This window comes from Vipera ursinii, assembly GCF_947247035.1.
Source record: "Vipera ursinii genome assembly, chromosome: 7".
In the NCBI taxonomy this organism is placed as follows: domain Eukaryota; kingdom Metazoa; phylum Chordata; class Lepidosauria; order Squamata; family Viperidae; genus Vipera; species Vipera ursinii.
The window spans coordinates 48,922,304-48,947,033 of NC_139521.1; the positions used below are offsets into that span (position 1 = coordinate 48,922,304).

The 24,730-nt window shown below is 38.1% G+C and overlaps 1 protein-coding gene across 1 annotated transcript in view; it reads right to left on the minus strand.

Annotated features, from left to right (window-relative positions):
* The window catches only part of FREM3 (FRAS1 related extracellular matrix 3), a gene marked incomplete at both ends in the record, with an annotated part of 85,767 nt that overhangs the window by 53,416 nt on the left and 7,621 nt on the right, over nucleotides 1-24,730 (minus strand). The window contains one exon of the mRNA XM_083367762.1: nucleotides 772-918. Within this exon, the coding sequence (XP_083223888.1) occupies nucleotides 772-918 (147 nt within the window). The remainder of the gene's footprint in view (nucleotides 1-771; nucleotides 919-24,730) is intronic.

A 24,730-nucleotide genomic window follows, 5' to 3' on the forward strand; every position in this document is an offset into this window, starting at 1 on the left:
TGCTGAAGAAGGTTGCAGCATTTGTTCCTAAGTGTCACTTTCAGCCTTAAAAACTAAAATGTTTCAAGTTACCTCTGACATCTCTTCCCCATTTTAGCCTAAATAGGAAAGCTGATGAATTTTTGAAAAGATTCAACATCAATAATTAACTGACTATAAACATGTCAGCAACATACTATGTTTCTTGTTCATTTTGCATTAAGTTGTTACCAACCAGTATTTGTTGTAACAGTTTTGAAGGGGTCACATAGCTCAAATCAAGAAAAAGCAGCAACAAATTGCTAATATGTCCCTAGAGAACAGCCTTCCTAAGTTAGAAAGATTTTTATGTAAATAGGATTAATGCATTTTGAATTTAAATTAAAAAAAAGCAATTTCAGAAGTAAATGGTACAGCCCAATGTAAAAAAATTCATGAATCTGGAGGGCTTTCATAAAAATACTGTACTATAAAGGATAATTAATTAAGGTATGCAAGGCAGACTAATATATGGAAAGAAGATCATTAGTTTAATGTACTGCATTCAGAAACATAACTTAAACATAACATATACAAATCTCTACAGTACATAATATCAGATTGACAAATTTGTTACCATCTCCATTATTGTACAAAATATCATATTGTTGATATGATATTTTACACTATCTTTTAAATAATTTTATAGTGTCTAAAATATTTTGATCATGAAAACTATAAAATCACAAGTTCTCTGTAACAAAGCTACATTGTTACATTTCTAATAGTTCAGCACATTAAAACCATACTTACTAACAAATGAAGTCTCCCCAAGATATCCTCTGCGTTTCAGAGTTACCTCCAGAACCTTGGAATCCTCATCAACCGTGTAATATTCTTTTTCCAGTGAAATCCAGGCCCAGTTCAGACGGAAAGGTTGGCTCTTCAATCTGTTTCCTCCTAAAATTCAGTTAATAAATAAATTATTATGTGGTATATATAATCTGAAAGAGAGCTAGTGACCAGCCTTCAGAGTGCTAACAACAAGATGACTGCAAAGAATATAAATCCTTCCATTCCCACCACTCAGTCAGAACTGAAGAAGCTTCTTGGAGAGAAGCAAAACGTTTTCAAGGGGGAAAAAACCCCCAAGAAAGTCCAATGTCACAGAATAAGACCCACAATTGCCAATACAACAGACTTCCAGTGCCTCCATTGTGCTAGACTCTGCTTCTAGATTGAGAATCATAGTCACCTCTGTGTGCACAGATGCAAAACAAAGTACAAAACAAAGTGTCTTCTTCAAAATGCATAAAGTAGCCATAATACTTTTTAAGAAATCTGTAAAGATCAAGTGGTCCAAAATAGAAATCTTCATTAATTTTGCTAAGGCATATGGCAGAGAATAGGAAAAAGCCAGTGCTTCAAAGATAACCAGTTAAGGCATCAGACTAAAAAACAGAGAATATCTGTTCTAGTCTTGCCTTAGACTAGCTGGGTGACCTTGGGCCAGTCACTTTCTCTCAGTCCTAGGAAGGAGGCATGGCAAAATATTCTTGTCAAGAATATTTCATGAACTCCAAAAAAGCTGCTATTTTTGAGAATTAAGAAACAAACTGAATTTTAGCGAATTAAGAATGAGATTGTGAGAATATATTACTAGAATATGTAGCCTTTAATTAAGATTACAATAGATGTGCAATTATAAAATAGCTGTGGTATATAATGAATGCTTTGCTTGACTATTTCTGTAGCCTAATTCATCACATTACTTCAAATTGTTTAATGTTCATAGTTGCTGGAAAATCTTAATATTTTAACATACTTTTACAATTGTAGATTGAACACATTTCTTTATATAGAGCTGCATTGGGAAACATGGATTAGAGAGCTTATTTATAATTAATAATAACATAGTTACCATAGGCTGTAACTATATATAAAGAACAAAGTTCATACTGCCTTCAGATTTAAACACAGGGCATAAAGTTATTTTATTTTAGAAATTAATTGACTGAGCAAGTTGCAAAGTACACATTTCACCATTTTTTTCTGCTTAGCTAATATCCCCTCTCTTCAATCACAGGATTGTACTTTGTACCTTTCAACAGAAGCTGAAAGTTAGAAAGAATTTGTTAGAAATATATCTGTGTTTTTAAAAAATGTATTACTGTTTGTTCAAATAATTTCAAGCTGTATCTTATTTTATAATTTTGGTTTCCTTGTTCCATAAGACACAGGGATATTAGACTTTCTTAACATCTTGACCCTAGCACTGGGAGGATAAGCCACGTTTTGTCTGCCTTCTAGAAGACCAAGATGATTGGAGCCATCCAAATATCAGGAAAAAGGCTGTTCCACAGGCAAAGCAATCCTTAGTCCTATATAAGATAGCACTGTTTATTTATTTATTTATTTATTTATTTATTTATTTATTTATTTATTTATTTATTTTATTAGATTTAAATACCGCCCTTCTCCCGTAGGACTCAGGGCAGTTCACAAGGTTTTTAAAAACAATACAACAAATTACAAAACTTAAAATCAATTAAAAATATTATATTGACCTTGAAATAAAACCCCAATTAAAATACAATTAAAATCCCAATTAATATTCTCAGTCCAGGCCAGAAAGCTCAAAGAGCCAGGTCTTCAGGTCCCTGCGGAATGAGCGAAGGTCAGGGGCAGTCCTAAGCTCTACAGGCAGCTGGTTCCAAAGGGCAGGCGCACCCACAGAGAAGGCCCTCCCCCTGGGTATTGTCCACCGGCAATCTTACTGGCGGTACCCTGAGAAGACCCTCCCTGTGGGAGCGCACAGGACGAAGGGAGCTTGATGCCGGCAGCAGGTGTTCCCTCAGATATCCCAGACCCAAGCCATTTAGGGCTTTATAGGTCATCACCAGAACCTTGAATCTCACCCAGAGGGCAACCGGAAGCCAATGCAGCTCGCGGAGCAGAGGTGTTACATGGGAGTATCGGGAAACCCCCATCACAACCCACGCGGCTGCATTCTGCACCAGCTGAAGCCTCCAGGTGGTCCCCAAGGGCAGCCCCATGTAGAGAGCGTTGCAGTAGTCCAATCGGGAGGTCACGAGTGCATGAGTGACTGTGTGCAGGGCATCTCGGTCCAGGTAGGGCCGCAACTGGTGCACCAGGCGAACCTGGGCAAGGCCCCCCTGGTCACGGCTCCTATATGGTCTTCAAAACTGAGCCGTGAATCCAGGAGGACACCCAAGTTGTGAGCCCTATCGACGGGGGTAACACCTCACCCCCCATCATTAAAGGTGGAATGGACTGGTTAGTCCGAAATGCCGGTATGCACAGCCACTCAGTCTTGGCAGGATTGAGACGAAGCCTGTTTCTCCCCATCCAGACCTGGACCACCTCCAGGCAACGGGACATCACGGCGAGGGCATCACTGGGTTGGTTCGGGGTGGAGAAAAAAAGTTGGGTATCATCAGCTTACTGATGATACCCCACCCCGAAACCACGAATGATCTCGCCCAGCGGCTTCATATAGATGTTGAACAGGAGGGGAGAGAGAACCAACCCCTGAGGAACTCCACAAACGAGAGGCCTCTTTGATAGAGGATCTGGAACACGCCCACTCTGTCAGATCAGGTGGAAAAGATGGACACCCTCAGACACAGATGGTCCCACAAGTAATCTGGCCCCATTTCATATAAGGCTTTAATGATGATAACCAGCACCTGAAATGCACCTGGAAGCATACTGGCAAGAAGGTTTTAGCAGCAGTGGTGTTAAACATATGAACTTTGAAGCACCCAGACTGTACATTGGGTGTCAGATTCTATATCAGTTAAAGCTTCCAGGCTGTTAAAGGGCAGCTCCACCTAAAGGGTGCTGCAGTAATGATCAAGAACCTCCTGGTCCAGGAATGGGGGCAACTGCCATGTAATTATATCAGTGAAAATATTAGGAAGATTAAATTAGTTACCTAATGGTTTTATAGACATCTGGTAAAGATAACATTGATTCAGACTTAGTGTGCTGTGCAATCCTAGCCACTGCAGGTTATAAACCCTGTGGATGATTTAACAGATTCTGGTGCATTTGATGGAAGGTAATGAAATAAATTATTGTTTAGCATAATGAGAAAACATGCAATAAGTAAAAGAGTAGGCTAGCAAACTGACACTGATGGTATTTGGATTAAAATTCCCATACATTTCAGCCAACAGTGGGCTATAAAAGTAAATTATGATAGTAGTCCAAACATTTGGTGTATACCAAGTTGCTTAATGGATTAAAATATATATCATCTAATAATAGTAACAGAAATGCCATATATTTGCCTTAGTCTCAGATATACTGTATCTGACAACCTACTATTTTCCAGTAATAGTTTTTTATTGTTTTCAACATATGAAATATATAAAACTTGTCAAGGCAGAAAGGACAACTGTATTTAAAATGAAATATTTAAAAGTAAGACGTTTACTTCAATTGTTTCCATGATAGACACAAAAAACCTGGAACAGGCTCAAGCTTTGTGCTTCACCAGACACATTCAACAACAAAGGGTCTAAGAGCAAAATATCTAAAAGAGACCAGGAAAGATCAGTGTACAAGCTGTGGCAAAAGCGACTTTGATAATTTAAGAAAAGACTAACTTTTTTAAAGGAAAGCCACATATAGATTTTGAATAGTTTGTTGGGGAGACTGCATTCCAAAACTGGGACAGGACCAGGACAAATACATGGTATGGCCTAGCTAAAAAAATTAGATTTAACTTAATGTATATTAATTTGAACTCAATAATATGGTTATTTTCCTGCCTATTTAATAGCTCTTGTTTCTGTCAAATTAAAAAGAAGAAATACAGTTTGGTGACAGCTGTTAGAGGGACATTGAGAGTCACACCCAAGTTTTTGGGAGCCACATATAAACCTGGGGCTGCAGCTTGAGCACTCCATCTATGTAAGATAAAGCAATCTGCCTATTTAGAGACATTCCTAGCTGTGGATGATCTTCTTCTCCAAGTTGCAATCCTTCATCAATTAGATTATGTGTGGATAAAACAATTTCCCTGATGGTTGTATAGATGTTTTCTTACCAATCCTTGAACCTCCTTTACCGGTCCACAGCCCTTATTCAGAACTCAGGCACAAGGAAACACGGATCATCTATCTTACACAAAGATAATTAACATTCCAATGATATACCCTTTGCCTCATGTATACTACTTCTGTTTTTCATCTGTGATACACACTTCACAGATCACTAACTGGAAACAACAGTTCAAGGGCTTCAAATTGGCAGTTTTCCCAGCCTTACAGGGCAATGCCAAGAACTCAGAATTTAACTCTTTTGGCCCCTTCCCCAAATTATTACTCCAATTGGCAGTGAGTCTTTTTCCTCATTCATATCCATCTGTCTGTTGCTAATAAATAATTCTGGGGTTTGCAAATCAAGTAAATCTAAGCTATAGTCTTCCCTTAAAAAGGGCGTACTCGTATTAATTGCAGCATGGAGTAGGTGATTGCTATGCTAGGTTGCCAATTGCAATATTTCACATCTTAAGGAGACTTAATAATTGCCCTCAAGTGTATGTAAACATTATGGCAGAATATTAAGGGTTACATAAATAAATAAGGAGAGCGTAGTACTATAATTATCCTTCAGCAATATGCTGTGAAACTTAATTGTTTGGAAATAATGTGTAAGCATGTTATATTAAATAAGGAAAGTTTTGATTGCAGAAAAGCTTCACAGCTTGATGTTGAGGCAGTTGTGTTCTTGCACTGCCTCTTTGAGATCCTTCCCAAGTTATCTGCACAAATATGATTCTTCTCCAGGTTTTATACTAATGGATGAGGAGATGACATGGTAAACTTGAAACAAACATGGTAGACTTGAAACAAGCATGGGTCTGGAAAGTCTTTGCCCAGTCAATTCATGGAATGGTGCTTTTATTGTGGCATTGTCATGAAGTTTCTGAAGCCACTGGCACTCTAACATAACACCAACAACTACAACAACAACAATAATAATAATCCCCAGTGAGACACTACCTTGAAGTGGTTGTGGGGCTTGTGTATTCTGAGGAAGATGAGAACTATGCCAGAGGTTCAACCATACTAGACAGGTCTCATCAGAGGAGTCAGATGAAGAGTGTTTCTCCCATAAAAATAAGGTGAGACGTAAATTTCAGAATGCCATAGTGGCTCAGATGTTGCCGGGTTAACAAGGTCCACGCTAGATGTTGGATTTCCTGGATATCTGGTGAAAAATGGGTTACAGGACTGTTGGCTGAGCAACCAGGGCCAGCAGCTGCAGAACTACTGGAAGAAAACGTGTTTACCCATTGCAGATACACAGTGATTGAAAACAAAGAAATAAGGATCTGTTATTACAGATCAAGTCCAACAAAAAGAGGATTTCTAAAACGAATGCACCAGTTCTGGAAAGAACAACATCCAGAATCAGAAATAACAGAACAGAGACTAGCAGATCAATGCCATATAAATAAAGTATTCACAGAAACAGAATTGGACAAACTGCAAAGGTTTACCCAGGGCAAAGAAATCAAAGCCTTGCCAGAAGTAATTCAGAATATAGAGGCAAGCCAGGGGAGTTGACAGTGAAAGAATCCAGCAGAGATATACAACTGTTCTCATTTGGAAACCAGGCACCTCTTCCTCAGGAAGAACAAAGGCATCTAACTAAAGAAATAAAAGAAGTGAAACAAAGAATAACTGAGCATGTAGAACAGCACAAAAACAGCAGAATAAGGCTTCCTGCATTGAAGCTTGTTCCAAAGAAACAGCTAGCACAAGCATTAAAAGATGCAAATACTGCAATATCAAGTATAAGAACCAATTCGCTGCAAGAAACAAACCAACTAATGTGCAGCACAGCTGCAGTTATAACCGAATACCTGGGATGCAAAATCAACAAAGAAGAAAAACAAAAAAACAGTGTACCACAAAAATGGAAGGTTAGACTAGAAACTAAGATCAGCAAGTTAAGATCACATGCAAGCAAGCTAGAACAGATGAAATAAAAGAAGCTGAAGAACAAGAAGACCAAAGAATACCTAATAAAGAAATACCACTTAGAAACAAGGAAGATCAAGGAAGCACTGGAAATAATAAAGCAGCAAATAACAGCTATAGCCAGGAAAATCAGTAGATACGAAGTTTGAATTGCCAATTATAGGCTGAACCTCCAATTTCAATCCAATCAGAAACATTTCTACCAATCCATCAATGGAGAAACTGCAATGAATCAGTCAGCACCTGACAAGGAAGAAACAGTGCAGTTCTGGGAGCAGATGTGGGATAACCCAAAGAAACACAACAAGGATGTGGCTTGGTTAAAAGGTGGATGCAAATAAAACAGAAGTTGAAATGAAAGAAATAGTAATAACAACAAAAATGGTAGAAAAAAGAGCAAGGAAGATAAAAAATTGGTCAGCACCAGATGAAGATGAACTGCATGGGTTTTGGTTGAGACATCTAACTGTTATATAACCACTCATTGCCAAGCAGTTCAACAATATACTACAAGGAGGAGAAATTGAAAAGTGGCTAACAACTGGGAAAACCTACCTAATAATGAAAAATCCAGCAAAAGGGGCAACACCAGGCAACTACAGGCCAATTACCTGCTTACCAACAACTTTCAAATTGCTAACTGGTGTGGTAGCTGATGCAGTACAACAGCCTCTAGTTGAAAAATAATCTCTTTCCACCCAAACAGAAAGGAAACAGCCCCAATAGCAGAGGAACAAAAGATCAACTCCTAGTAGACAAAATGATCTTGGAAAACTGCAAGAAAAGGAAGACCAACCTGAATGTGTCATGGATTGACTACAAAAAGGTATTTGTCTCTGTCACATGACTGGATAATCAAGTGCCTAGAAATAACAGGAGTCAGTAGAAACATCAGAAAATTTGTGCAAAGATCGATGGCACAATGGAAGACACAGTTGCAGGTCAATGGTGAAAGACTGGGAGAGGTTAATATCAAGAGAGGAATATTTCAAGGAGATTCGTTATCACCACTACTATTTGTTATTGCACTGTTTCCTCTGTCAACAATACTGAATAACTCAGGACATGGCTATCAAACATCAAAAACATCTGCCAGACTATCCCACCTCGTTTACATGGATGATCTGAAGCTATATGGAAAAACATCATCTGAAATAGAATTGCTGCTGAACAATGTCTGTATATATAGCCAAGATATTGTAATGGAGTTTGGCTTGGACAAATGTGCCACACTTACTCTCAAACAAGGAAAAATAGTGAAAACTGAAGAAATCAAGATGCCCCACGAAAGTAACAAAATACTTAGGTATCCTTCAAGCTGACAACATCAAGCACACTGAAGTCAAGAAAAAGATTAGAGGTGAATACATTAAGAGAGTGAAGAAGATCTTAAAGTCCAAACTCAATGGAGGAAATACTGTGAAGGCAATCAACAGCTGGGCAATTCCAGTCATTAGATACACAGCTGGAATAGTGGACTGGACTCAAGCAGAACTAAAAGCAATGGATAGGAAGACCAGAAAAATAATGACAATGAATCATGCCTTCATCCATGCAATGACATTGACAGACTCTATCTACCAAGGCAAATAGGTGAACGTGGAATGCTGCAAGTACATCAAATGGTTGAAGAAGAAAAAATGGCTTTGGAAGAATATCTGAAGGACAATGATGAAGATGCACTGAAATTAGTATATCAGGAAGTCTTGCTGACTACTGGAGAGACCTAACTGGCCTACAAGAAAAACCAAATGAAGAACAGAATAGAGGCATGGGAAGACAAAGCACTACTTTGGTCAGTACTTTAAAAAAATAGCTGGGAAAGCAGATAATAACAAGACCTGGCTAAGAGCAGAAAAGTTGAAGAAAGGGACCGAGGGATTAATTCTGGCTGCATAAGACAAAGCCTTAAGGACAAATGCATACAAAGTCAAAATTGAGCAGACAGCAACAGACAGTAGGTGCCGCCTATGCAAAGAAGCTGAAGAAACAGTGGACAACCTGGTAAGCTGCTGCAAGAAGATCGCACAGACTGACTACAAGCAGTGGCATGACAAAGTAGCAACAATGGTGTATTGGAAGATCTGCACAAAATATCATTTGCCTGAAAGCAAGAACTGGTGGGATCATAAAATAGAGAAAGCTATAGAAACTGATAAAGTTAAACTGCTCTGGGACTTCAGAATTCAAGCAGACAAGCACCTGCAACATAACACCCCGGACTTAACAATTGTCGACAAGACAAAAGACAAAAAAAGTCTGGATAGTGGCTGTGGCAGTGCCTGGAGACAGCACAATAGACAAGAAAGAACTGGAGAAGATAATAAAATACAAAAACCTACAAATAGAAATAGAAAGACTGTGGCAAAGGCAAGCAAGGGAAGTACCAATAGTAATAGGTGCCTTGGGTGCAATCCCAAAACAACTGGAGCACCACTAGAACACCATTGGCATTGACAAATTTGCCATTAGTCAATTGCAAAAGGTGGCCTTACTAGGAACTGCTTCCATCCTGCGACGATATCTATAATACCATCAAACATCCACATCTGCCTATCCCAGGTCCTTGGTAAGGACTCGATAGGTAGACAAAAATGCCAAATCCAGTCTGAACATCTTGCTGACTGTTTGATGATCAATCATCATCATCATCATCATCATCTGATCATGTCCAGTTCAGAAGAAACCAGCACCTCCTCTATCAGTCACTTGACAAAAATCAAGTCCAAACTACTGTTTTCCCATGTAAAGAAAAAACTTTAAACTTTTGGAAATAACTGTGGAACCCAGTGGAACATAATAAAATTAACTCCTGGATCAAAGATATCCAAAAACAAGCAACACGAAACAAAATGGAGAATATTGTAATAACCACCAATATGGTTTGAAAGGTCAAGAACTGGAGTGTATCTGGCCTAGACAAGCTGCATGGATACTGGTTGAAATACCTCACCAGCCTCCATCACCACATGGCCACTCAGTTTGATGAAACTTTTTACAAGAATACTGGCAAATTCAGTATTCAATCATTTGATGGAAAACAGTCTGTATCCAGTAGAACAAAAAGGAAATTATAAAAAATCAAGAGGAACAAAAGATCAGCTGCTCATTGACAAAATGGTACTTAAAAATGCAAAATGACAGAAAATGAACTAAATATGGCATGGATTGATTACAAGAAGGCATTTGACTCATTACCCCACAGCTGGATTAATGCGTGTTTGGAAAACTTTGGAATCAGCAAAAATATCTACATTTTTAAAGCAAATATGCAAAAGTGGAAAACAGTCCTAACAGCAAATGGGGAGAACATTGGTGAAATCAACATCAGATGAGGAATTTTCCAAGGGGACTCACTTTCACACTACTGTTCAACATCACATTAATTCCACTGACAATAATCTTACAAAACACAAAACTGGGATACCATATCTCAAGCCAGCATGGCAAGATAAACCATCTACTATACATGGATGACTGTACGCGAAAAGCCACACTGAACTTGAATCAATACTCAACGCAGTTCAACTGTTTAGCAGCAACATCAGAATGAACTTTGGCCTTCGAAAATGTACTATATTATCCATGCAATGAGGAAAAATGGGAAAAATAAAAGGAATAGAACTGGGAAATGGAAGTATTGTGAAAGTACTAGCAAAGGATGATGGTTACAAATACCTAGGCATATTGGAAGCAGATAACAGAGTCCACAAAAATTAAAATCAAAGCTGAATGCTGGAAAGATAATTAAAGCCATTAATACATGGGCAATCCTAGTGATACGCTACCCAACTGGAATTATCAACTGGACTTTGGCTGAACTGGAAAACCTACACCGAAAAACGCGTAAACTTTTGAATAAGCACCACGCTCTACATCCATGAAGTGACATCAACAGGTTGTACCTGCCAAGAAAAATAGGGAGCAGAGGACTTTTGCAAATCCACCAAACTGTAGAAGAAGAAAAACTAAGATTGAATGACTATGTGAATCAAAGTACAGAAAAAATGCTACAGGCTGTGAAAACAGAGAGCATTATAAAAATAACAGAAACAAAGGCAGAATATAAGGAAAAACGGCTGGATGACAGATTAAATAGATGGAAAACCAAAGTTTTGCATGGACAGCATTTGAAAAACATTGAAGGAATTTGTTTTCCAAATAAATATAAATCTAATAAAAATATTGACTACTGATTTCCTTCATGCTACCATGTTCTAATAATGTGAGTTAATTTATTTCTTTACTAAATGGGTCCATGAATACTCCTTGGGCAAACTGACATTTTATGTTATTCAATAGTTGTTTTCTTAAACTCTTACAGACATTGTAAGAAATTCATTTAGAGTTGGTGAACTTCATCTACCTGACATCACTACAGAGCTAGTGTATGCTAATAACAAACACCATAATATATTTATTTTAACTGGATAATACTAAAGCTACATTATGATGAAAGCATGTTAAGCATGAATTCTCAAGACTAAAATGAAGATGATTTTTCCTGTTAAGTGCACAGATAATTTGATAACATAATTACCTACAATTTCAATGGCTTCCTACCAAATATAAGCAATCACAAATAATGACCTTTTCTTATTGCCATTATCCATGTTCACAATTAATATCTGAGTTCCAAATTTCTTTGGTGAAATCCTAAGTATTAAATAACAAAAAATATCCTTTTTGTACACATGCACAGTGATATATTAGTGTAAGAATATATAGATACATAGTAAATTCAATAAGTGCCTTTAAAATAAGGTTTTAAGCTTTAAAAAATATTACAGGTGCCAGCATATGTATTCGACTGACATGAAAGTAGGTTATAAAAAAAATCCATTTTAAGAATACACAGCTGTTCATAAGTCTCTGAAAAAATTGTCTGCATTCTGGAATAGTTCTAGGAATTGTGACAAAATATATAAATTCTTCCACTGACCAGAAATAATTTGCTATACACTATAGTATTCCACTCAAAGAGCAGGCAGTGAAATAACAGACAAGAAACAACAGCTTTTTGGGGGGTGGGGGAAAAGTGAGGAATTGACAATTAAAGAGAACTGGTGTATGTTGGTGATAATGCTAAAGCCTAACTAAGATCATTGTTATCCAGCTTCAGTCTGACAGCTCCAGTTTCTATTTCCTTTCTGTATTTCAACAGATTTGTCTGTGCTTCCTTTGCACATGGATTGCTCTAAATAATGTAGTTCATTTTTTAATAAGTACTAGTCCAACAAATAACATACTAGTGCACATCTTTATCTGGACCAAGGGCTCCACTTGACTTTTGAGTGGCATGCAAGCTCCCCCTCCCAAAACAGTTGTGGGCAAGACAAAGCCAAAAAGAAATCTTGGTTTCATTTATATTTACATCTAATGCAGTGAAGCATAGAAATTTTTGCAGCCCAGATAATTCAGATACAGACACCAGCAGTCTGCTGAATAAGCTCTCAGTACTCCCATCCTGTAACCTCTTTATTACACACTTCCAATTCTTCCCCTTGCCCAAACGTGGAAACCTTTTGGCTTTTCATTATGTGTTTCCATAGTGTACCCAGTCCAAACTTTATTTTCTAAATAAAGGCCATATTTACAACATTGTCTAACATACTTTAATGATGTATATCTTACTTAACATATATAAACCCTGCTTCTAAGAAATACTTTGGAGTCTACATGCCTTCTAAATTATTACTCTGATTATCACTTTAAAGCTACACCAGACCTAAAAATATTCATAAAGGATTAAAGCATAATATATTACTGTGATGTCTGCCATTATTTTTCCCCCAAGCAATTAAATATTCTAATACTAACAAACCGAATCTTTAAAACAACTGATGTAATTATTTCACAAACACTACATTTTAAAATTGTCCTATTTAAGAAGGGGACATATCTTGCCTTCTAGGCATTCTTTATAGATTTCCTTCATACTACCATGTTATAATAAAGTGAGTTGATTTATTCCTTGACTAAATTAGTCTCTGAATACTCATTGGCCATGGATTGGTTTTCTTTGTTGGAAAACATTTGATCAAGTGAAAGAATTACCACTGATGGAAGATCAGTGATAAATCTGTGTTGATTCCCCCTTCCTTCCGTGTGTTCCCCTTTCCATGTCTTCCAAAATCTGTCCCAAAGGATTAAAGAAAAAAACAGAATAGTTGTGAGATTGTGGAGGCAAAAAGATTTGGTAAAAATTATCTGCATTCATTTCTCGCAATATGATTTATAATTCCTGGAATGCTTAGGCCAACCCTAAAGAATTTGGATCATCATTAATTCATTTTAGCATAGTTTTGCATTTCCATTCTGAAAAAATCATAACTATATTCTGAGTCTTGAAGTGGTATCTCAGAGTCTGTATAATGTAATAATAATCTCCTCAGATATATAGCTTAATGATTAATACCAGGAAACTGAGATCAATCAAATTCTGTTTTACTAATTTATTGTCATATTTTATACTTGCAGAAAGATACTCCACAGAGATTTAGAAATGGTAAGACAAAGAGGCTGAATCATTTACCAAACACTGCACAAATATAATAGAATGAAGGTGATCTTTTACAGTGCAATTAATGAAATAAATGATGTTGGAAGATGCTATGAGTCACCAGTGCAAAAAAAAGGCTTTAAGAATTAAAATATTAATTGTTATCAGTACTCCCTGGTTTCATGATGTTTCTGAATAGGTATCTAGAAAGCTGTACAATTTCATAAATGAAGAATGTTAAAATCTATATTGTTATACAAATGAGTTGTATAATACTGTATATGGAAAAGATATCTGAACAATATATTTCAAAGTGAATTTATGGCAAAAAGTCAGTCTGCCATATTTACACCAGACCTCCCTGAAGATCTTTAGCGAACAAACAAATCCCAAATCCTATGGACCCTAGGAGCCTCAAAATAACCTGAAACTATGTAAAAGAATATATTAAAGAATTACATTTACCAGACTGAATAGTCACATAATAATTATTAGTTCAACTTAATAGTAAACTGGGCACAAGCATATTTTTTAAGATGTAAAGAAATGGTGACCTAAAATGTACAGCTTATAAGTACAGTTTATGCAGACATACATATATCAAATCAGGCCTGGTTTTAGGCTAAGGCTGAGTAGGCAGCGGCTAAGGTGCCAAAGGTCAAGGTGTGTCAGTGCTGTCTCTCCTTCTGAATGATTTTTAAAATGACAATCTTGGCCACCCATCTAAGGCCTAAGGATGCCATATATCGAGCTGACAATGCACCCAAGTCATGCATTCATACATTCTATGCACATGTATTTGGAGCAGCTTTTTCTTCATTATATTCCACAAGCAAACCACTTTTTCATTTGATAATTATTATTAGTCCTTTCTTTGGCATTCAACTTCTCTGTGTTTTTCCCCATCTGTAGGATTAAATCATATTATGTATGTTAAATATCATGAGAAGCATAGGTAAGCTGACATGATGGCTAGTTAGATAATTCAGAAAGATTAAAATTATTATTTAGACTGAAATAGGAAATCCTAATACAGCCCACAAAGCTCTAAGTAAATCAGAACATTCACAGACAAATGAAAACATAACAAACAATATTTTCCTGGATTTCAGTGTCATAACATATGTTAAAGTGAAGAATACACAAGACAAATTCTTCTCTTAAATAAGTATGTCAACTATAACAATTTCAAAACAGTGCCATCAGCTTCTGAATATTCAATGTATAGCTATTTCTCCCTTTTATAGCATGAAATTCTTGCTTCTTATGATTGTGGTGATGATATGTAAACTATTTTTTTAAACAAGTTTTATTGGTTTTTCAGTTAAAGTCTACATATTTAGAAAGCATCATGATGACTGGGTAATCAGAGATTTAGTAACAGAGTTTTCAGTACATAATTCAGGTTACATTATCAAAACATCCTTCTCAATTTCCCTTAACACAGACATGTCAAACACAAGGCCCAGGGGCCAGATCCGGTCCGCGAAGTGGTTTCATGTGGCCTGCGAAGCCATCCTGGAAACAGTGAGGAAACGGCCCACACTGCCTTGGCCCTGGTCCAAAGACCCTCCTTCTGCCAGAGACCCTCAGATCTGTCCCACTCCTGCCCAGGCCCCCATAGGCACCCTTGATGCGAACGATGTAGAGCTGGCCATGCCCACCCAGTAGGCCATACACAGACTAGCCACGCCCACCCTGGCCATACCCATCCGGCCCCTTGAGGGCAACCATAATGCTGATGCGGCCCTCAATGAAATTGAGTTTGACACCCCTGCCTTAACATTTCATACAACCAGTTTAAACTAATAAATTTCTAGAGATAGCATAGTCAATTGAAAAATTTGTCAATTCAATTTCATTGAGATATATCTATGTCCTGTTATTAAGGTTTACCTAATTTTAATTTTAATTATATTATTCAAATTTAGCCTTTAACATCCCAAATAATATTCACAACCAGTGCTTTTTTTCTAAAAAAAAGGTGCTGGAACTCAGAGGTGCTGTCACTGGGAGCGATGCTGGTGTCTGTAAGAACCCTCTCTTGCTACGGCGTTGCCACCTGTCCTTTGCACCCCCACCCCTGCGGCTAGGAGCCACAGGCCGCAGGGATTCTCCTTCCCACAGCCGCCATGGGGATTACCCTCCCTGTAGTTGCCACACCACAGCCCATGCTGAGCCCCCACCCAGAGCTGTGTTCCTCGTGGCAGCGGTCTCCGGTGCTGAACAGCTGACGGCCCCGGCACTCGTTCACTTACTGCTCCGTCGCTTCCAAACGCAGTAAGTGAGTGAGCAAGTGGCGTTTGGAAGCGTTTAGAAGCGACAGGGCAGTGAGTGAGTGAATGAGCAAATGGCATTTGGGAGCATTTGGCAGCGTTTAGAAGCAAGGGGGCAGTAAGTAAGCGAGCGAGCAAGAGGCCTTTGAAAGAGACGGAGTGAGTGGGGGAGAGACTGAACGAGGTCCCTTTGAAAGAGACGGAAGAGTGAGTGAGAGCGACTGGAGGCTTTTGTGAGCAAAGTGTGAGTGAGTGGGGGGCTTTTGCGGGCAAAGGGTGAGAGAAAAAGGAAAAAGTGAGGGGGAGAAGGGAAAAAGAAAAGGCACTGACTTCTGACTTCCTCTGTTGCAGGAGTAGAAGGAAGCATTAACATTAAACCTCAACTTTTTACTTTTCTATAACATTATAAACTAGCCATTTCTATAACAATAAATAAATCTAACCAATAAAAATTACCCCTTAATTCGTTCAATGTTTGCAGCTTCCTCAATTTGGTATACTCCATGTATGTTGGGACTGCAATTCCTAGAATTCCTAGGTATCTGGGAACACATTTTCAAATTCCACATTTGAGAAGCCTGTTTATGGCATTATAAATTAAGTGCCTTAAATTTAAGGTAGACAATTGGATAAGCATGAAGGATTTTAGATTCAGCTATAAATGGCATTTTCTTGCTTAGCAACCAGAGATACCAGATTCTAAAACTAGATCGTTTTCTTCTGTGATCTCTGTTTATGTGTTATCTCTTTCTAAGTTCTAAGAATATACATCTCTATAAACATCTGACAGCCTATCCTCTAGAACATCCATTCCTCTTTTCATTTTAATGCATTAGACAACTAACTTTTTCTAGCTGACATTGACTTTTTTATGCTTGCAGAAGTATGCTTGTTCAGAAAAAGTGAAAATGTTGATTATTTTTTATAAAAAGTTGGAACTGTAATTGAGCTGATTTAATATGATATAGCAGGGTTGATAAAGCAGTGTAAATTGATTATATAATTGAAGAGAAGCTGAACATTTCTTGCAGAGTTGTTATCAGGCTTAATACACAGAAGTGCATACACACTTACAACTACATGTAGGTGCATGTATGTTTGGCCATGTTCCAGCATTTTCAAAATAGAAGATATTATGGGAAAAGTGAGTGAGAGAGAGAGAGAGAGAAAGAGATGAGATTCTTAACTGAAATGTACAAAGAATATGGAAGATCTATGCAAGGACGTAATGTGGTTTTGGGAACATTTCCTGACACATAACGTAAGCTGACATTTAGGGCTGAGTTGGTGTCTTTCATTTTTTTTAATGTGGCTTGTTTGAACCTGGAACAAATCTGTTGTTCTTTGTTTTTTTTTGTTTCCAAAACTTTATTTCTTCTAAGCTAACGTATGATTCACTTTTCCATTGGATGAACCATTTCTGTTTCTTGGACTTTTCCTTCTGTTATTTTTCTTTGTGAGGATTTTTGGTTTTTTGGTTTTTTTTGGAGATAACAACTTTTAAATGCAGTGTGTTAAAGCAATTCAACACGGATATTTCCTTTTTTTCACAATACAATAGCCTCTCATTATAATAATTGAGAGCCAGGGTTGCTAGCAATTGTAAGGGCTGAAGTTAATTTAAAGGGATTTGATAAAAGTAAATCATTGTCTCCTTTTTGATAAAGTGGAAAAAATGGGCTCAATGGTCCCACTGTGCATGGATTCACAGTTGACTTCAGAGTCATCCTGGTGAGATAGTCAGCATGTAAATTTAATAAATGACTTTTTTTTCAAATGCCCCTATCAGGAATTGAATTTGAATGAAGTTTCAGAAAAGCAAATATTCTGTGCTGGTGGTACTAAGCTCCCAAAGATCTAGCATGGGATAAATGAATTCTTCCTAATAAAAATAACTTCCTGCCTTTTTCTAATCATTTCTTCCCTACAGCAATTTGAAAAGTAAAACAAAGTGAAACAAACCACTACTCTCTCCATGCAGGGAAATTTCCTTGAGTCATACTTGGATATCCTATTTGCAAATACTATCTTACTTACCTAGTTCAGATGGTGTAGTTGGGGAGCAGGGAGGAGTGCAAAGTTCCTGCCTTCGCTGTAACTTGCCTGTGCAACATTTGCTGGCTGGGTCTTTTGGTGCGCTCAGCAGCAATTCCTATTGGCTTTTGAAAGCCAATAGCATAGCTGACTCAGGAATTCTGGGAGTTGAAGTCCATGAGTCATAAAAGAGCAAACCTTGCAATAGGCTTTTGAAAGCCAATAGCAGCACAGCTTGTGCAAAAGGTTTTTTTTTGGCAAAAAAAAGGTGCCGGAACGCCGTTCTGAGCATTCTATGAGAAAAAAAGCCCTGTTCACAACCCAAATTTCCTTTATTTCATTACAGCAAAAACTATAGCATCTAACATGTACACAGTGGCTGAGTAGCTATGTTCTACCTAATAAACATCATCTGTTCCACATCCTAATACACAGGTCGGCAACCTGCGGCTCCGGAGCCGCATGCGGCTCTTTGAGCCGTCTCTTGCGGCTCCCAGCCGCCCGGTGCGCGCGCACCTCTTCCAACGGGCAGTGGTGCGCGCGCACCTCTCCAAATGGAGAGTGGCACCGCCCGTTTGGAGAGGTGCACGCGCACCTCCCCGAATGGGCGGAGGTGCGCGCGCACCTCCCCAAACCTTTGGAGAGGTGCGCGCGTACCTCCGCGCGAATGGGCAGCGGTGCCGCTCTTTCAGGAAGCCCGCCTCGGCCCGTCTGTGAAGCTGCCGAAAGCGGCAGCTTAGCAGACGGGCCGCGGCAGCTTCCGCAAAGAGCGGCGCCCCTGCCCATTCCGAGAGGTGCGCGCGCACCTCTCTGAACGACCGGAGGTGCGCGCGCACCTCCCCAAACCTTTGGGGAGGTGCGCGCGTACCTCCGCGCGAACGGGCAGCGGTGCCGCTCTTTCAGGAAGCTGCCGCTTTCGGCAGCTTCCTGAAAGAGCGGCGCCGCTGCCCCTTCGCTTTCGGCAGCTTCCTGAAAGAGCGGCGCTGCTGCCCCTTCGCACGGAGGTACGCGCGCACCTCCCCAAAGGTTTGGGGAGGTGCGCGCGCAACTCCGGTCGTTCGGAGAGGTGCGCGCGCACCTCTCGGAATGGGCAGGGGTGCCGCTCTTTGCGGAAGCTGCCGCGGCCCGTTTGCTAAGCTGCCGCTTTCGGCAGCTTCACAGACGGGCCGCGGCGGGCTTCCTGAAAGAGCGGCACCGCTGCCCATTCGCGCGGAGGTACGCGCGCACCTCCGGTCGTTCGGAGAGGTGCGCGCGCACCTCTCGGAATGGGCAGGGGCGCCGCTCTTTGCGGAAGCTGCCACGGCCCGTCTGCAAAGCTGCCGAAAGCGGCAGCTTTGCAGACGGGCCGTCGCCATCGGGCAACCGGGAACCGGTTCCATCTCATTTTTTTAAAAATGGCAGCCGCGTGCGTCCGCGCATGCGCAAAAAACCTTTTTGCGCATGCGCGTGCATGGACACACGCACGCGGCTCCCTCTTTTTTTAATTTGTGATGGAACCGGTTCCCAGTGGCTCTTTTTCTTTTTTAGGTTGCCGACCCCTGTCCTAATACATCACACGTTATTGACAGGACCACAGCCTATGTTTATCAATCTAGATCTAGAACTATTTATACACAACCAGATTCTGTTTTAAATTTTAGCTAATTCTTAATTCTGGAATAGAATAATCAAACGTCTTTTAACATCAAACGTGGGATCTATAAACCAAATTTCCATTATGTCAGTGCACAAATTATAATGTCTAAAATAAGCCTAATAAATACATAAACACATTATAATTCTATCTCATAAACATTTTCTATTTTAGATCCTGATAGATCACTGATTACTAAAAGGATAACCTTTAATGGTTCTCTAAGAAGTCACTTTTTAAATCTAACTCGGGCTTTCTTTTTTTGCCAATCAGGTTTTCAGACCAAGGCCTTTGAATTGCCAGATAGGTCTTCCTTTTCTCCAATACATATTAATTGAATCGAAGGAGGCCATCTAGCCATCAGTGGTCCACAAAAACCAAACCATTTGTAATCATTATGTTGTTGCCCTGTTAGTTCTAGTCTCTGTATTTGCTCTAAAAACTTTATCTTCAGTTCGGTCTGGATTCCTCTTCTGTTCATCTGCTTTAAATAGAGAGTCTTATCCAATTTTGTAATTAATGCTTGGCTATCCAGTCTTTCAGGAAACTGTCTTTGTTGATCTTCCACGTCCTCTATGTTAACATCACTATCTTGCACGTTAAGTTTTCCCATAGTATGTTGTTGGTCGTTAAGGTTATTTGCCATAGTGACAGTTCCTTGTACTTTTAAAGTTGTCGGTTCTTTGGATAGTTGTTGCTTATATTCCTCTGTCTCAATAGTAATATCTTCCAATTTTATTATATTCTGAAGTGTAAATTCTTTAGTTGCAGTCTGGGTTTCAATTTGTGACTTAAGGTTGGCATGTAAATTATTAAATCTGGAGATATACATCTCAGTGACTCTGTAGATTGTTTCAAGTATGAGGTTATAATCAAGCAAGGTTTGTGGCTGATACTTCTCCATTTTGTAATAATTATAAATAGTCCTTGGTGGAGGTTATTTTTCAAACAAAAATCAGTAAGAGTCCACCTCCACAAGTCTAAGCCAAATTCATCTCCAGCTGTTTCAGGTTTTTATCTTAATGCCAAGGTCAGTCCAAAATGTAAGCAAGCTTGTTTGCAAATAGTATTCACTAAATATCCTCAGAGTACTTCAAAAGACAGTATCTTTTTATTTATTTCTCTTTTTTTGTCCCCTTTTTAGACTAATAGGTAGAATAGTCCATTTCTGTAAATATAGGAACTTTGGACCAAAAGTAGAAAGGCAGTAAGTCCAATAAATCAGTATAGTTTAGTAAAAGGCTGTTTCTTTTCTCTCCCAATGTAGACAAAGGCCGCTCTTGAGGAGGGTGGGAAAAAAATCCCTTCCCTCTCTCCTCGCAGGGGGAAGCAAATTCAAGAAGCTTTTGACAGGGAAAGTAGACAATTAGGAAAACAAGAAGGCAATTCTCACCCAGTTTTCAAGTGCTTTCAAGTGCTTCGGCAGGAAACGGCCAAATGATGGGCCATGGGAGTGGCCGATCCTTTCTTCTTCGGTTCAGAGAGTAGCTCCAAGCCAACGGGAGGGCCGCTGCCCTTCTACTGCTGACTGGAGAGACCTCTCCCCCCCTCATCGCCCCTCCAGGGTGACTTTCAACCCTTTTACAGGGCCTCCCCGATGAAGAAATCCAGGCGACACGAGGAGCGAATCCCTTGCATGTCTGGGAACACCGAAATTCCAGAACCGGAAGCTCCTGATATGTAAACTATTAAACATATTGTGCAAGATTGCCCACAACGTATGTTCTTGGGTTCCCTAGAAGGTTTACATTGCGTAGAACACCATTTTTTATAATAGAGAAAGTATTAGAAAGATGTAGTTTCTTACTAGTCCTACCATATCCTTGCTAGCCCTCCAAAGTGATCAGGAAATCCTGCTTCACCAGAATATTGAAAGATTAAAAAAAGAATATACTAGCAGAACAGCTGTCCAGCATTTAACAAAACAGGAACGGTGCTACTCATTTTTAACTGAATAACTTTTACTTGATGCTGTTACCATTCTGAACAGGTCACTCAGAGTCATAATGACAAGGAGCCTAGTGTCACTTGGTGATTTCTTATTCTTCTCTACCCAACACAAAAAGATTGGTTTGCTTATTGTTGGTGAGGAACCATGGCTTATGTCTTAAGAAAGGCCATTTACTCCTGCAGATAGGCTACATAGCTAGCAATTGAACAATTCAGATTTAAAATAATATCTGAATACATCTCTTGAGATTCTCCAACTTTTAGGTATTGCTGGATTGGCATATTTTCTGCCTAATAAGGCAAGTGTCTCTTATAAATATGGTGAACAAAACATGCTATGTAATAGCTAATATGGAAATTGTTTTGAAAAATCAGACATAAATGTAAATACTGTAAACTATTTTTCTCTAAAAATCCATTATGTGAATTACAGCAAAGTATTCTATTTCTTAAACATGGTTGAAGATATATAATAAAAGCAGATTATTTCATCTTTATTTATAGTTCTGTTAAGTAACCCCATAAAACCATTTTCCTTATAAGGTTTGCTTTTTGGAAACTGTTTTCATTGTTTACAATGCACTTATTTCAACATAACTTTACAACTTTTTAAAGTAAGCAAAATAAAAAATACATTAAAATTTTAAGTGAATGGATTTTCAAAAGGAGAAGATTATAGATGGTCTATTAAATAATAGGAAAGCTATCTCAGTTCCTATAAAACTCTGCTAACTTATCTAACAGAATGATGAAACACTAATTATTATGTCAATCAATATTTTGCTATTCCTTGGAAGTTTTTTTATGCAATTATTTCAGTTATTATCAATGTTTCACAGAATATACAAATAGACTTACGGTATATTATGACAATAAATTGAAGCAGTAAAGAGCTAAATATGATGTCCTATTGTTCTGATTTGTAAATATAGTTAGTAGTATTTAAAGTTAATTCTAGGACACAACTAAGCTTACCAAATATTAGCTTCTTCATGACACAAAATCATGAGCCAGAAAACCACACACATATACTTTTCATATCACTGGAATACCCAAAGCTGATTTATGTAACTTATTGTACTTTCTTTCCAGCCACTTTGTTTCTCTTGGCTTGTGTTCAATACTTTTCCATCATTGTTATTAGTAGGAGTGCATATTACAAGCCATTTTTCTTATCACAACATTATTGATTACTGTAGTAGAATCGTTTTTTAAAAGGAGGATGCTTCCAAACTGTAAAATGACCGAAGGTTTTAAGGTGCCACCTGCTGGGTAGGGCATAGAAATTATTTGATTAATCGAAGAGAATCTTATTTTTTGCCATCTAGTAGATTTCACAAATCAATATGATATAAGCTCACCTTCTGTTTCTAAGAATTCACATTAAATCTGGGTATAGAAAATAAACAAGTAAATTTGCCAAAGTGTGATCGTCCAGGTATAAGCAACCACCTGGCTGTCCTGCTTGCCTAGCCTGATTTAGGCATTTGCTCATATCATTGGTCACTCTAATGAAATAGAAGCCGCAGCAGCACATCTATCTCCAATGCCACAGCTGCATTCTTATCCCTGCTCCTCCAAACGTCCTCATAGTCTGAAATGGGAGGGAGGGCACAATACATACAGGGAAGGTACTGCTCTAAAGGAATACCCAGTGGTTCAGCCTTTGGGGACCGCCCTTATCTTAGATGATCAAATGATGAATATATGCTCCTACCATCTTCAAATGCATTTTCTCCATATCACTCTCTCCTTGTTCTCTGGAGGAAGTATTGGGTGGAGTTGGTCTCATTGATGTGGTAAATCACATACAGATATCAGGTACTTTGAAACTTTTAAGGAAAACTTCATGCAGGTTCTTTAGATGTGTCTCTTTCATTTATTTCTAATCACTGTTTACTAATGGGAGCAGAAGAAAACAATAGTTAAACTATTTCTTCCTATTTATTTTTTTCCTTAAAGTTTCTTGAGTATGTGTGTGTCTGTGTGTGTGTGTGTGTGTGTGTGTGTGTGTGTGTGTGAGAGAGAGAGAGAGAGAGAGAGAGAGAGAGAGAGAGAGAGAGAGAGACGGGTGGCCATAGAAATTTATTAAATAAATAAATAAATAAATAAATGAAGATCTCTGCCTCACTTATCCCAAATTTTGCATTATTAGAAGAATTACCATGCAAGATATTATCATAATTCATTATTTCAAGTCTCCCTGAGACTACTTTTGAAAGCTAAATGTATCCTCCTGGTTACTCAATTTCTATTCCACAAGATTTTTGTTTGCACATTAATTATTATGTACTGATACAATACACAAATAGTGAGTGGCATTATCTATTTTAATTAGAAATAATGCACCTGAGGGCATACCCTTCCTGCTCTACCAGTAAACCGGAACATCATATTACATTTAGTCATATAGTTCTTAAAACCAATTATCACCTATTAGTAGCTTTAGTATCACTTTATCTATTACCTTCATTAATCTCAGATCCATTAAGAAACTTCTGATGAATGCATGTATCTTCATTTACATAACTTCAAATATTAGCTTCTCATCTTTGGTACATTATTGTACCTTATGAAATCAATTACTGTTTATTCCAAAGACAGTGGCACTTTTACTAAATTTATATACTGTGTTCATAAAAGAGATCATCTTATATATTTTTAGTACATATGGATTTCAAACAAGTTAGTAAAAAGTTTTGCTTAGCAGATATCCTGCATTAATTTTAAACAGCTATTCTGTCTCATATGGTTTTCAGAAAACACAAACGTATATAGAATATATTTTGGAATATAAAGAAATGTCACATTTTTTGTTCCATTTTTGAAATATTGCAAATATTTTGAAATAATGCAAACATTCTCCAAATAAGAAATTTCAACTACAATTAATATTTCATTGTACATTGTATCATAAGAATATTTTTGCCTGAAGGCAAAATTACCTAAGCATGTGACTTTACTTTAAAAATCTAGGAATAATAATAATAAAGTCTGTGATCATTGTTATCAGAAAAATTGTAGCTCATAACAGCTTTTTTAAAAAAAAGTATATATACCTTATCACAATCTTACACATGTTTGTATGAAAGGAAATCCTACTGGATCTAAACAAAATTAATCCTTGTGGGGTTAGGACTAGACACTTATTTGCATGATGAATGTGATATATCTCAAATTATCACTTACTCTAATGGATATTAAAGGCTACAGTGGGAACAGAATGGAGGATAAAATAGATTTTGGGCTATTCCAATATAGCTCTTCCCATGTTTCATTCTTATACATATCATGCAGTCTTCCAGGATCTGGCTGCCTTCCAGCTGTACAGATTTCAACTCCCAGAATTCCTTAGCCA